General features: G+C 37.0%; 1 protein-coding gene across 1 annotated transcript in view; it reads left to right on the forward strand.

Annotated features, from left to right (window-relative positions):
- Positions 1-14,601, forward strand: part of LOC132133015 (talin-2-like) — a 178,300-nt gene extending 163,699 nt beyond the window's left edge. The window contains exons 45-57 of the mRNA XM_059545669.1: positions 842-1,008; positions 1,155-1,338; positions 1,776-1,901; positions 3,113-3,229; positions 4,383-4,568; positions 4,926-5,033; positions 5,113-5,218; positions 6,634-6,758; positions 11,010-11,135; positions 11,460-11,522; positions 11,621-11,803; positions 11,896-12,021; positions 13,731-14,601. Of these exons, the coding sequence (XP_059401652.1) occupies positions 842-1,008; positions 1,155-1,338; positions 1,776-1,901; positions 3,113-3,229; positions 4,383-4,568; positions 4,926-5,033; positions 5,113-5,218; positions 6,634-6,758; positions 11,010-11,135; positions 11,460-11,522; positions 11,621-11,803; positions 11,896-12,021; positions 13,731-13,859 (1,746 nt within the window). The 3' untranslated portion in view covers positions 13,860-14,601. The remainder of the gene's footprint in view (positions 1-841; positions 1,009-1,154; positions 1,339-1,775; positions 1,902-3,112; positions 3,230-4,382; positions 4,569-4,925; positions 5,034-5,112; positions 5,219-6,633; positions 6,759-11,009; positions 11,136-11,459; positions 11,523-11,620; positions 11,804-11,895; positions 12,022-13,730) is intronic.
- The last annotated feature ends 308 nt before the right edge of the window (positions 14,602-14,909 follow it).

Genomic DNA, 14,909 nt, shown 5'->3' on the forward strand with positions numbered 1-14,909 from the left:
ACATTGCGGCGTCTATTGTAGCTTGTAGGAACATGCATTATATTATATTATATTATATTATATTATATTATATTATATTATATTATATTATATTATATTATATTATATTATATTATATTATATTATATTATATTATATTATATTATATTATATTATATTATATTATATTATATTATATAACAAAATAGCAATAATACATTTTGTTTAATTTAGTATAATTATGTCCTGGTTTCACAGACAGGGCTTCGACTAAGCCAGGATAAGGCCATAGTTTAATTAGGATATTTGAGTAATTTTTATAAATGTAAAAAAAAAAACATCTGTTGTGCATCTTGAGACAAAACAAGGGCACTGATATTAATCACCATAATTTTTTATTTATTTAATTACACAACTATTTAAATTATATAATTATAATATATTAAACAAAACATTCTTGAATTCTTATTGTTATAAAATATTATTATATATTATGTTATTTTATATTATGTTAAAATATATAAATGATTTAATTATAACATATTAACCTTTTTTAAACAAATTAGTTATAGTTATAATACTATGCATTATGGTATAATATAATATGTATTTCTAATTAAATTTTTAAATTATATTATTAATCAAAACCTTCTAAAACTTCATCATTATTATTATTATTATTATTATTATATTTACATTTAGTCATTAATAAATAAATAAAATCTATAATTTAAATACATTTAGTACATTATAAAATATGCATTTAATTACTGACACCCAAGAAAAGTGCTACAGGCTTAGAAAGCTGTCCCAACTCTGCCTGTGGAGTTTATAATGAAGTGTGATTCACTGTCTCCTGCAGGTGTCCATGGTGTTGTCAGCCCTGCAGGCTGGTAATAAAGGAACTCAGGCCTGTATAACTGCAGCCAGTTCCGTCTCCGGCATCATCGCTGATCTGGACACCACCATTATGTTCGCCTCTGCCGGTACACTAAATGCAGAGAACGAAGAGTCTTTTGCAGATCACAGGTGAGACCTAACAGAGCATAACACAGTTTCAGCATCACATACATAAAATGATAAAGGTTTGTTTTATTAATGCTTTTCATATACTTGAGCTCCAAAAATAGTGTCTGTTATGTTATCTGAAGTGTATTTGTTTCTGCACACTTTAGAGAGAACATATTGAAAACCGCTAAAGCTTTGGTTGAAGACACCAAGCTGCTTGTGTCTGGTGCCGCATCGAGCCAGGACAAACTAGCCCAGGCGGCCCAGTCCTCTGCCAAAACCATCACACAGCTCACTGATGTGGTCAAACTTGGCGCTGCGAGCATGGGCTCAGAGGACCCAGAGACACAGGTGCACATTTCTCTGTTTTTGCATTTTCATAATCTGTCATAGATTTTCACGCCAAAATTTCAGTAGACATTACAATTCCAGTGTGTTCTAATTCTGTCTGCTCCTATATTTTTATCCTGGACTATATTTATCCTTTTTCACACCCTGACACAGTGTAATGATAATATCATTAGCTCTCTTCTCAAATGTCTCGACGTTTTGGTGCAGACACTCTCTGACTCACAGCCAATGGCATGTTTCATGACACATCTCTGGGCAAAATGTAAATTACCCGTTGAGGATTAATATATTATAATGTATTGTATGGTATTATACAGATGGTTCCAATAAAGAACTGCACCACTGGAGGTGTGAAAAGCATCATGATAGTTGATAAAGCCAGTGACATATCATGACTAAAGTTGGTTGTGATAAAGGCTTCTCTCAATCTCTTTCAGGTGGTACTGATAAACGCTGTTAGAGATGTCGCAAAAGCTTTGGCTGAGCTGATTAGTGCCACTAAATGTGCCGCAGGCAAGGCAGCAGATGATCCGTCCATGTATCAGCTGAAAAGTGCTGCCAAGGTATGTTTGGCTGAAAAATGTTGCATGTGTGTCTGTAAGTTCCTGTTTGTAGGAAAATCATTATGCGTCTTATTGAGGATCATATCTTATTCTGATGACTATCACTGTGTGTGTATGTGTACGCCTACGCCTGTCTAACAACAGGGCCTGTCTCTTATTTTCTTGGCTGGTGCTGTCTCCTTTAGCTGTCATCTTGGTGTGTGGCCACAAATCAAACCCTATCTTACAGTGATCATAGTGTATATGTGAGTGACTCAGTGGCCACGCTGCAGGGTACAGAACCAAGCTGTGTGTGTGTACAGCATAAGGACTGCTTCCTTCCCTTCCTCTCTGCTTTTTTTCTGTCTTCTCTCCAATGCCATGTGTGATTTGCTACATTTGATTTGGCAATACTTATTAATTTTGTAAACCTAATTAAAAGTTAATTAAAATGGCACTCACTTCTGCAGTTATTCTGTGGATAAGAGCACACAGTTTATCTAATGAAGTGATAAAACTATCTCAAGGCTTGTTTAAACAGAAATTGATGTAGACTGCACATATTTCAAAGCATACTCTAATCCCTTAATCATTCACCTGGTGCATTTAAACCTCTGGTATTAACTTCCACATACATGCAACATGATATGTCTTAATTAGCATACTTAATGAGTTATTATCCTGTTGTGACCTTCACAGAAAGATTTTTTTACATTCCTCCAACATCTGGTGACTTCAGATCCTCTGGAATTTTGCTTCAAGATATTCATTGCGCTTCTTTCTTCAGTATGTGTTTAAAGTAGTGGTGGTGTCCCTCAGGGCTTTGTCTTAGCCCCCCTTTTGTTTCCTTGGGTTTCCTTCTTTATCCTTTTGTGTTTAAAACTTTGCCTAAAACGAGATTTGTAGTCCATTATTGACCTCAGCTGTAGTCCATTATAAGGTTGAGTTTGATCACCTGACCATTTTCTGATGTTTTGATATATGATTTAGATTTGAGGTTTTTACTTTACATAGAACAGAATCTGCTCGACCTCACTGATTTCACTGAGCTGTTCGATACAGCTGTTCTTGTCATAGCATTGGATCTTATTTCAGTGTGTCAGGTGAAAAACTGGCCACAAATCTGTTGACATTCTCTAGTTGAGCTCACTTAAGCTACCATACATAAAGCACAAAAAGGAGTTTTAAATCAGTCTGAAACTTTAACCTCCCTATGTTTTCTAATGTTACAGGTGATGGTAACGAATGTGACCTCTCTACTGAAAACTGTGAAAGCGGTGGAAGATGAAGCCACTCGCGGGACGAGGGCTCTTGAAGCCACTATTGAGTGCATCAAACAGGAACTCACTGTATGCAACATTCTTTGTGTGAATATTGAAATATTTAAAGAGATTATGTTTTTTGAAGAACTCTTTAAAAGTGGAAAGCACATTCAGTCATTATTTTCTAACCCTCATTGGGATCCAAACAACAACATTGTATGGACAAAAAATACACTTAGTCATGGGGTGTGCAATATCACAATTTTTGATCTTGGATGATTAAAATGTCTCCACGTTCTGATTTTGAAGTCATATCTTAATATTGTGAGTTTCATTCAAACATTTCATTCTGACATGCACTTTTTCTAAGCATGTCCACTTTAATGCACGCTCACACTAAGAAGCCAATGAAACAGCGCCTTATCTGGACTACTTTATCTTTTGCATCTGTTTATCTTTTGCATCTGATTGCGCTAATATTGTCAAAAATACACAAGGTTTTCATGTAAACACAGTTGGTTATGTCTAAAGTGACAGTTGGTTATGTCTGTACTATGGAGGTCACTGGTGACCAGCAACTGTTTGGTTAGCCACGTTCTTCAGAATATCTTTAGTGATCAACAGAAGAAGCAAACTCATTCTGGTTTTTTATGTTCACCCACTTCGGCCTAAATATCTGCCATTCTTTTTTGTTACCTTGTAAAACTTTGTTTTTAAAATAAGGAAATTATTTTGGCTGTACTGTTAGTACGTCATGCTCATTTTTATCCTATTTAGGATACTAATACAATCAACTTGTATTACAATCTGGCTGTTAATTAGTACCAATTAGGTCCAGCCTAATTCATTTTAGCCCCGACAGAGGTAAAAACCCATCCATCTGTGATATGAACTGTTATTACAGAATAATACACCCTGTGAGCCTGTTCACCACCTGCTCCTCGTTCTCCTTCTCCCATGGGCATCCCTACTCCACTTATCAGAGTCCGTGTGAGAAACTGAGATAGTGGTACAGGAAGGCACAAGATTTATCTTCTGGATTAATGCTCCTGTTATCAGATGCCCATCAGGACTTTAGGAAATCCTGATGCCATTACTGTATTAGTGCACAGAAAATCAGCCCTGGTCATGTGACTGATTCTAACAACGTATGATTCACTGGAGGGTTGTAGATATGTTATTTCTATTATGTATAAAATATTTCTTCATTTCCCTGACTGTTGCATCATCGGCTTTCCAGGTTTTCCAATCCAAGGACGTTCCGGAGAAGTCTACCACCCCAGAAGAGTTCATCCGCATGACCAAGGGCATCACCGTTGCAACGGCCAAAGCGGTGGCAGCAGGCAACTCTGCTCAGCAGGAGGACGTGATCTCCACTGCCAACCTGAGCCGCAAAGCCATCTCCGACATGCTGACCACCTGCAAGGTGCTTATCCACCATCACACGGACATATGCCCGCTCACACAAACACAATCTCACCGTATGCTGAACAACTGGACGGTGGAAATCCACACACACTTAAATACCAACAAAATGACTTTGTTTGTGCTAACAGACTCTCTGTGAACAATGAATGATATTTGCTCTATTTCTCTATTTGGCACTAACCTACTTTTGACTCCTAAATTGCACCATCTAGTGTCGTCGTTGGGATTTAATGCATTTCCTGCAGTCCACAGATTCCTATAAAGCTACAGAATTTTCCCTCAAAATGACAAAAATCTGCAGATTTCAACTGGAGCTAATCATCACATACCATAAATTTGTATTTATGTCTTGCAGCAAGCTGCGTACCACCCAGAAGTGGGCAAGGATGTGAGGCATAAAGCTCTGCTCTACGGCATCGAGTGCACCACCGGATACATCGACTTGCTCGAACACGTCCTGCTTGTGAGTGGGCTGACAGTTTTTACAGGGGGTTTTTGTGCTTGGCGTTCTGGGATTAACCTCATGTGTTTATTCCACACAGGTCCTGCAGAAACCCACGGCTGAACAGAAACAGCAGTTGGCCTTACTGTCCAAGAAAGTGGCAGGCTCAGTCACAGAGCTCATCCAGACTGCTGAAGCCATGAAAGGTGAGCACACACAAATGGGAATGCTACAGTGGGATTGAAGGTCCTGTAAGGAACATTTTCAAGAAAATATTTTTTTTGGTCCCAAAGAAGCAATCATCTTGTGAAGCAAAAAGCTGCATGTTTGAAATAAGTCCATCATTGAGATGTTTTTTATTTCAAACCGTTGCTTCCAGCAAAAATAGTCATCCACACTTACATATTGGGGATATAATAAATATAGTATAATAGTATAGTGGCAAAACTCAATTTTGTTGTGAGAGGGCAATGGGGGGGACTAACTTATCTACATCCTGGATGGCCTGAGGGTAGGTAGTTTTCGGCAAATTGTAATTTTTAAGTGAATTATTCTTATATAGTTCTATTTGCACTATAATTATCCGAAAAACATCAGTATTGCCTTTTTTAAAATAGTAATTCCAAAATCCAATTATAATGAAAAAAATCGAACCCATTTAATTTTGCGAATGATTGGATGTCAAACTCTGAGTTTTCCACAAGCACAGATCTCATGCAGGCCTGGTAATGGTATATGAGTTTAGAGCTAATGGGGAAAACTGCAGGTCGATTGAGCTGAATTTGTGCAGGTTTAATACAGCCATTGAGCTGAAGGCACTCTCTTGCTCTTTTCTATAACTCTACTTTGTTGTTTTTTTCCTTTTCTGCCACAGATGGAGGTGAGTATGATATACACTGTTGTTTTTCTCAAATATCAGGCCACACACATACAGATGGAATACTGACCAGCGTGGACACACACACACTCATACGATGAGTTATAGTGTGAGAGAAAAGAGAAGAAGGGATAGAATTCAGTTCCCACAGGTTTAACATAATTCTCAAACACATTCTCTCCATCTGTTTTCACAAGATGCTTGAACAAAGCAGACGTCTTTTAGTCCCTCTTGAACGTCGGTCGAGTAGAATGTATTGCAAAGCATATTTGCTCCATAAATGGCTATTAACGTAAAGATATGCATGTTCATCTAAGCAATTAATGAAAAATTGTGACTGTAATAACCTGCCAGACAGCACTGTGTTTACCTTAATGTTATGGTAATGAGTGGTTGCTGCATCCATTCTTTTATCATACATTTGCATTTTCATTTATCATAAATTGTCATTATTATTTATTATATTGATTCGATATATTGATTTTCATTTTTTAAGACTTTTCTGTAATAATTTATGGGCTTTATAAAAGTGGGATTTATTTCCTTTAATATTTTTAATTGGATTGTGATTTTCTCTATACAGAACGTTTTTGGTTTGAATCGCATGCTTTTAAATTTTTTATTTGAAATTTGTTTTTTCATGTCATGCCATGTTTACTCTTTCCATGTGCATGTATTATATATAAACATTGTAAGTGCATTGAAAATGAGGGTCATGTTGACATTGTTTGCACTTCCTCTCAGGTTCAGAGTGGGTGGACCCAGAAGACCCCACGGTGATAGCAGAGACGGAGCTCTTGGGTGCTGCTGCTTCCATCGAGGCCGCGGCCAAGAAACTGGAGCAGCTGAAGCCCAGAACCAAACCAAAGGTATCTTTCCATTCATCTTCTGAATCCAAACACACACACACACTCATACACTGCTGTGATCAGCCTGCCAACACAAGTATGTCAGATCAGTTCCACCAAAGGCTGTGGGAATGTTTCATTCCTATTTTAAGTTTGGCAGGAGGTGATGTTATTTTTGTAATTTTAGGACTTCAAGACTTCATGATGTGGTGTTTTTGTATTTTCGCAGTGTTTGGGAAGTTTGCGCACATCTGTGTAGCTTTTTCTTTTTGTTTTTTTGCACATTAACAATTTGATATTTTGTAGTCTGGTGAGCACTGAAATTAAAATGATCGTCTGTTTTTGGTTTGTTGGGCTTTTTTGTGATCCGTCTTGCATCTCAATTATTCAGTATTGTGAAGTTTTAGTCATTCATTCTGAAACTCATGTCCATGAAAGTCAGTACTTTTTAGAAATGATTTTCCCTGAAGCTCTTTTATTGTTTCATCCATCTGTATTATAGTTTAGCTGTCAAATATGCCTTTCACCAAAAAAAAAAAAAAAGCATTCATCCACATTTTGCCGCTAAGAGCTGGAACTGTTTCCCCCTTGAGTGTCTCAGTGATTAACATTTACTGCCACAGACTGTACAGAGACAACATACATCTATCGTCCTGTATATGTCTGTCTGTATGTCCGTCTGTCCATCCGTCCATATATCTATCTGTCTGTCTGTCCATCCGTCCGTCCGTATATCTATTTGTCTGTCTTTCTGTCTCTATCTATACAACTATCCGTCTGTCTGTCTGTCAGTCCATCTATACGTCTATCTTTCTGTCTGTCTGTGTCTGTCCGTCTGTCTGTCTGTATATCTTTTTGTCTGTCTGTCTGTCCTTCTGTCTATCTATCTATCTATCTATCCGTCTGTCTATATCTATCTATCTGTCTGTCTGTCTGTCTGTCTGTCTGTCTGTCTGTCTATCTATCTATACGTCTGTCTGTCTATCTATCTATCTATCTATCTATCTATCTATCTATCTATCTATCTATCTATCTATCTATCTGTCTGTCTGTCTGTCTGTCTGTCTGTCTGTCTGTCTGTCTGTCTGTCTGTCTGTCTGTCTGTCTATCTATCTATCTATCTATCTATCTATCTATCTATCTATCTCTCTGTCTGTCTGTCTGTCTGTCCGTCCGTCCGTCCGTCCGTCCGTCCGTCCGTCCATCCATCCATCCATCCATCCATCTATCTATCTATCTATCTATCTATCTATCTATCTATCTATCTATCTATCTATCTATCTATCTATCTATCTATCTATCTATCTATCTATCTATCCATCCATCTATCTGTCTGTCTGTATATCTATCTATCTTTCTGTATATCTGTCTGTCTTATCTGTCTTTCCATCTGTCTGTCCATCTATCTATCTATCTATCTATCTATCTATCTATCTATCTATCTATCTATCTATCTGTCTGTCTACCGGTCCATCTATCTGTCTGTCTGCTTTCTATCTGTCTATCTATCCGTCTATCTGTCTATCTATTTATAATCTGTATATCTATCCGTCTGTCTGTCTGTCTGTCCGTCCATCTGTCCATCTAACTATCTATCTTTCTGTCTGTCTGTCTGTATATCTTTCTGTCTGTCTGTCTATATCTTTCTTTCTATCTATCCGTCTGTCTATCTATCAATCTATCTCTCTATCCGTTCGTCTGTCTGTCTGTCTGTTCTATACTTCTGTATGTCTGTTGATTGGGTCTGTCATTCTGTCTGTTTCATTCTATCTAAAATTCTGTCTATCAATCAGTCTATGGCCTTTTTATTCCGACTTTCATTCTATCTGTGGTTTGTTCTGTCTGTCTTTCTATCATTCTTTCTTTGGTTCTGTCTTTCTATCATTCTTTCTTTGGTTCTGTCTGTCTTTCTGTATTTTTCATTCTGTCTTTAGTTCTATTTCAGTCTATCTATTATTCTGTCTGTGTATCTGTTGGTCTGTCTATCCCTTCCTCTGATATTTAACTCTCTGTCTCACTGTGTTGTGTTATTATATTCTGGAAAGAAAGTATATTCTCATATATTCTGGAAAGAAAGATGAACAGAAGTTTGTGCAATGTTGTCACCTTCAGTCCATTCAGACATGCATTGTTGATTTGGCATTTCATTAGCCTCTGCAGACTACCAAACCACCTTTCATAGACTGTCTCACATTTAGAGCTCTACATCACATCCCAGTAAACATACTGAACTGGTTTATACCATGTAATAACATGTTTGTTCACTGTTACATGATTTAATGAGATTGAAATAAAGCACATATACAATGTCACTGGTGTTTAAAGCTTTCTTTACTGTTTCCCTTAATCTTCATTCCTCACTTCCCTATTTCGCATTCTCTCCTCTACGCATCCTTGTCTTTTCCCTGCTATCCCAGCATGCCCTGCTCTCTTGTGCTCTCCTATCCTCTCCTCTCTTTCCCAATGTTCTTGAGGTGAGGTAGACCTGGAAGCCTTTCTGCAGGGTTCTGTTTGATATGTTTGATATATTAGGTTGTTATTCTCTCCAACTATATATCAAACATATTCCTACAGTGTCCTGCTCTGTCTCCAGACTTGTGTGTGTTCTGTTTATAACTTGTTCATGAACGTGTCTGTTTTTGTGGCTTCAGACAGATCAATTTGTGTAGGTAGAATGCAAAGGTGTGTCTTAAGTCCATTTCCTTTGACGCTGTTGATTCTGAACCATGTGAACCTAAGAAGTGGCACCTCCATGCCACAAGGTGTCACCCTCAGATCACTTTGTTGAAGTTACATCTCACCATCTCCCTTTCATCCCCTACAATATTAATGCAGTATGTAATATGCTGTTACACCAAGTTTTCATTAAAAGTTCAGTATATAACAAGATTATTATATCCCACAATGCACTTAATATGGCCTTCCATTTACATTTTGATAAATGAACCAGAGGTAATATCAACAACATTTTCAACATCACTAGTTATTATCTTATCAAACTTTTAAAACAAATGGATTCAAAGTCAGTGGTTTTCAACCTGTGGGCCGCGGTGGTATTGCAGGTGGGCCGCCAATTATTATTAAAAGAAATATTGTTCATATATGTAAAAATGTCATAACATAATTTCATAAATATATATATATATATATATATATATATATATATATATAAAATTAAATAACAAAAAATAAATATTAAACTGTAACTATGCTTCCACTATTCGAGCTCGCTGATTGGTTTAAGAATAAACCGCCAATTTATCTTCGATATTGTGTTGTACCAAGCGGTGCCAGCCCGAGTTATTTTCTGTTCATTGCCAGTTCATTCAATAAATACAGTTAACAATCTAGCTTCTGAGTACTAAGTTATAAACCCAACAATAGCGGGTTCAGTTATTTTATTTTTTTTACAGTGGGCCGCGTAAACATATGTGTTGGGTTGTGTGGGCCGCGAGTTGAAAAAGGTTGGAAACCACTGGTCTAAAGTAAATGTTATTTTCACATCATCTGACAACATTGTGGCACACTGTTGTTTGAAACTTTTCTCATTTCTGTATTACCATCTGTTTTAGAATAAAATAGTTGTAGATGCTGCACCGTCTCTAGTAGGCTAGTATTCCATTAGAAACATGCAATAAAGAGTATATTCAAAATAGCATATTACCATACTACTTACTACATACATACTCCTTGTGATATTATTGTATGCATTATATATATTTTTCAATGTATGCACATATGCATGGAATATCTACTGCATTTGCCAAAATGTGCTGTATAAAACCAATCCCCACTTCATGGATTACTTTATCCCACAGTGCAAATTTCTCTACCTTCATTCTGAGCACCGAGTACATGCTGCATACTCTAAATGTACTACAAGCAGACTAGTAGCATGTAATTCTTAACAAACTATTACTATTACTGTTTTTATAGTGGAACGTATGTCAACCTTTAGGGTGTAGTTTTATTAACCTATTGGTGGAAATGTATTTTCTGGGATTACCACAATGTGTCTTCCAAAAATAATAATAATTATAGTATAATAACAGATAATAAAATCTCAGTTCTACCAATGGTTTTGAAGTAATTGCTTGGTGAGAGGATTCTTACCAATCAAGTTAGATAAACCATTTAATCTTTATAATAATTACATTTATTTGAAGGTAATAGCATGGTTTCATTTCCAGCTATGTCAGCCAGAGTGTTCATTACACTTAATAAGGTGACAATCCACAGCTTGTTACATCTCTTGCTTTCTTATTTTCGCAGCAAGCCGATGAGTCTCTGGACTTTGAGGAGCAGATCCTGGAAGCGGCGAAATCCATCGCTGCAGCAACCAGCGCTCTGGTCAAATCCGCATCGGCTGCTCAGAGAGAGCTCGTAGACCAGGGCAAGGTGCTAAAATCATCACTTGTCAACACTTGTATTCTATTATGTTGTAACACTTGTATCTTAGTATGTTATTTTTTTAAACATACTAAGTTTTCTATTTTCCAGTGTTGTTGTTGCTATTAATAACATTCATCTTTCACTTCAAAAATTGAAACAGAAATTAAAATAAATTAAAGCTGAATAGAAAAATTACTACAACTTTAAAATTCAATTAAAATGTAAAAATAAAAGCAAAATTAAAAATACGAATACGTTCTATAATAGTACATAAATAATACTGAAACAACATTGACACATTGATTTTAATATTTTGGGTATTTGACGTAGGTGGGCTCCATCCCTGCCAATGCAGTAGATGACGGCCAGTGGTCCCAGGGTCTAATATCAGCAGTAAGTTGAAGATATCACTATTGCAATAGATGTAAAGTTGCTTTGACCAGAAGCATCAGCTAAATGACAATTATAATTTGAATCCTTCTCTCTTTTAGGCTCGGATGGTTGCAGCTGCCACAAGTAACCTGTGTGAGGCTGCCAACGCTTCAGTCCAGGGTCACGCCAGCGAGGAGAAGCTCATTTCCTCTGCCAAACAGGTGGCGGCTTCCACCGCTCAACTGCTGGTGGCCTGTAAAGTCAAAGCAAACCAGGACTCAGAGGCCATGAGGAGATTACAGGTTACAGTCACTTGAATGATACAAAATTATACGAGTTCGAAGTGAAAAACAACAACTAAGTTGTAGTTTTCTTATTTTTTGTGTTTGCACAGGCTGCTGGTAATGCAGTCAAGAGAGCATCCGACAACCTGGTGAAGGCAGCGCAGAAAGCAGCCTTCGATAAAGCCGAAGACAACAGTGTCGTGGTTAAAACCAAATTCGTAGGTGGAATCGCTCAGGTGAGATTCTTCTCATGTTCCCACAGGGAAAAACAAAAGTCTGAATCTGTTTGTCCACAGCAGTTTTTGAATGTTCCCTGACTTTGACATTTAGAACTGCATTGTGGATCTACAAAGCCATCGGCGGGATTTGAAAGCTGTGGTTTTGTACCAAGCATCTACTGCTGGCATCTTACTGCATCCACAAACAGCTCATTTACACGTTTCATCCCGGGCCAGATGCACATTAATTAAAGACTGTGTGTCTGCCTATTCAAAGCTTCCTTCCTCCCAGAATGCCTTCAGGTCTTGTCTTCATCTTGAGAGGGCACTGGAATATTCAGAACATCTGAGAAAACTGTTGAGTGGATGGCGTGAGTGTTTGCAGGCACCCTCGAATCATTGCCAGCACAACAAAAGAAACGTTTTTGTACCAAGTCAGTCCCTCTTGATCTATCCGTCCCATTCCTTAAATCCACAAAAATGTTACACTCTTTGGAAAATAACTGGATGGTCTATTGCAGATCCAGGCCCACTTTTTTTGCAGTACAGTTATGCTGAAATTACACATTCCAGTAAAGAATATGAAGCGTTTTCTCTCTGTCACTAAGAAAGCAGCAGAAGGAAAAACTACTTTGGGGGAGAAGAAAAAACATTCCTTGGCAATTTTCCTTGGCTATAATATGTAAGCCTTATTTATGTATCATTGTACCGCAAACGATTTAGCCATCTTCATCTAAGGAAACTGGTTTTAAACAATCGTTCGTGAAACGTGAAAAGAAAGGGTTTCTGTACACATTGTTTATAAAACAATTCTTACATAAATTGTTGAGTTAATGCTTGAAACAATCGGAGTAAATCATTCTTGGATGAAATGCATTCATCTGCTGTTGTTTGCATTCATGCCACAGAAGCAAAACTAATCTGTACAAACCGTTATTGCATGAATTGCCATGATGATATGTATAAAATACAAGCAAAAAGAATCTGTGTTAATCGTTGGTGGAAAACATTCTTATGTAACGTTGCATTTGTCTCATTCATGCATGCCTCGGTGTAAATCATTCTTGCATAAATTGAATTAATCTGCATTTGTTGCATTCATGCAACATAAGCAAACAAACTTGTATAAAACATTATTGCATAAATTGCCCCAATGATCTGCAGTCATGTTGCATTTATTTGTGCATGATACATGGTTCATAAAACCATTCCATTACAGTCATTTCTTGCATTATCATCACATTCATGAATGCAACAAGAACAAGTTTGTGTAAACCATTCATGAACCATTCATGCATGTTGTAAATTGCATTCATGTCACATTGATAAAAAATTAACAGAAATGATTTCGGTGGTAATCTCTCGTACATAAATAGTCATAATCATGTTGCATTCATGCATGAAACAAGCAGAATGAGTTTGTGTAATTTATGTGTGAAACCAACCAACCATCTAGTCTATAAACTGTCACATTAACCATTCGTTTTTTAAACATGAGCCGAACGAATCTGCATGTTTGTAAATTAATTGCAACATTTGTGCATGTGCATTCTCAAGTCATGTCACAGCGGAAATATTTTTTTTTTAAATAGTTTGTAATTATATTGCATTGCAACAGTTTACACAAGAAAAAAAAAATTTTTGGACTGATTTACACAGGAATTTGTTCTGCCTAGTTTTCATAAATGTTGCCTATTCAGTGACTAATAGTTTTGCATTATTTCCAGATCATTGCAGCACAGGAGGAGATGCTCAGAAAGGAGAGGGAATTAGAAGAAGCCCGGAAGAAACTCGCCCACATCCGACAGCAGCAATACAAGTTCCTGCCCAGCGAACTGCGAGAAGACCAGAGCTGAACACGCCTCGTCTGATTGGACGTGATATCAATCAGATCATGATTGATATGGATGATTGGCTGCTCCTTATACGCAGAGCTAGAGATGTCACACGTCATTGGTTGTGTTACTGTCAGGTGACTTGTTAAAGTTAAATGTGATTGGCTCACATGGGACTAGCGCCACTGATTGGCTGTATGTTGGGGTATGAATGGATTTCCTCTTACATAGGGCTAATATTTTTTTTCTTGTTTTTAATCATGTATTAAGGTGTAAAGCACTTGTTAGAGGTTTGTTTGAGCGTGTGTGTGTGTGTGTGTGTATTAAGTATCAATAGTATGCCACACATTGGCGATAGCTTACCGCAAGAATCTCGATAACTAATCCTTCACAATGTCAGTGTGTCATGTTTTATAATGCAACCAATGTGAAACCATTAATATCTGAAGCTGGCAGCCGAAAACCAGACAAAATGTACTTCATGTATGATGTCAGACCATAAGCTTTCATTATGCGCTCGCGTGACAATAAGCTTCAGACGGCTCTAGAATGCACTGCTCGATTCATACATATTCCACTCTAGAACTGGATTATGTTAGCAAGGTTATGAAATCTAGTTAATTATAAGGAAAGAATGTACTGGTGTGCTTTGCCGTGTTATTTATTCTTAGCAGAACTTTAGTAGAGTAGCTTCCAGCTTCTCTTTTTGTTTGTAGAAGGAAGTGTCATCTCTTTCAGTCCTTTAAATTCATGCAAATGGTTTAATTTTAATAATACCAATAATATCATATAAAACCAGACACAATTTTGGCTTTTTTCTAAATGGCGTACTAGCATACTACATATCTTTAGTTCGCGGCAACATTTTTCCATTTTTTTTTTTGCACAGAATTGGATAAAAATCCAAAAAACGTTTTGAAAACAATCTGAATTAATGTGTCGAGGTGTGTCAACAGTATAACATAAGCATACTGCAGACTATTTTACCTGTTGTTTTTTAAATAGTAGACCGTAAACAGTGTATAATATTTTAAGTATTGAATAAGCAGAATGCTAGCATTTCATTCCCAA

This window comes from Carassius carassius, chromosome 50 (assembly GCF_963082965.1).
Source record: "Carassius carassius chromosome 50, fCarCar2.1, whole genome shotgun sequence".
Taxonomy (NCBI): domain Eukaryota; kingdom Metazoa; phylum Chordata; class Actinopteri; order Cypriniformes; family Cyprinidae; genus Carassius; species Carassius carassius.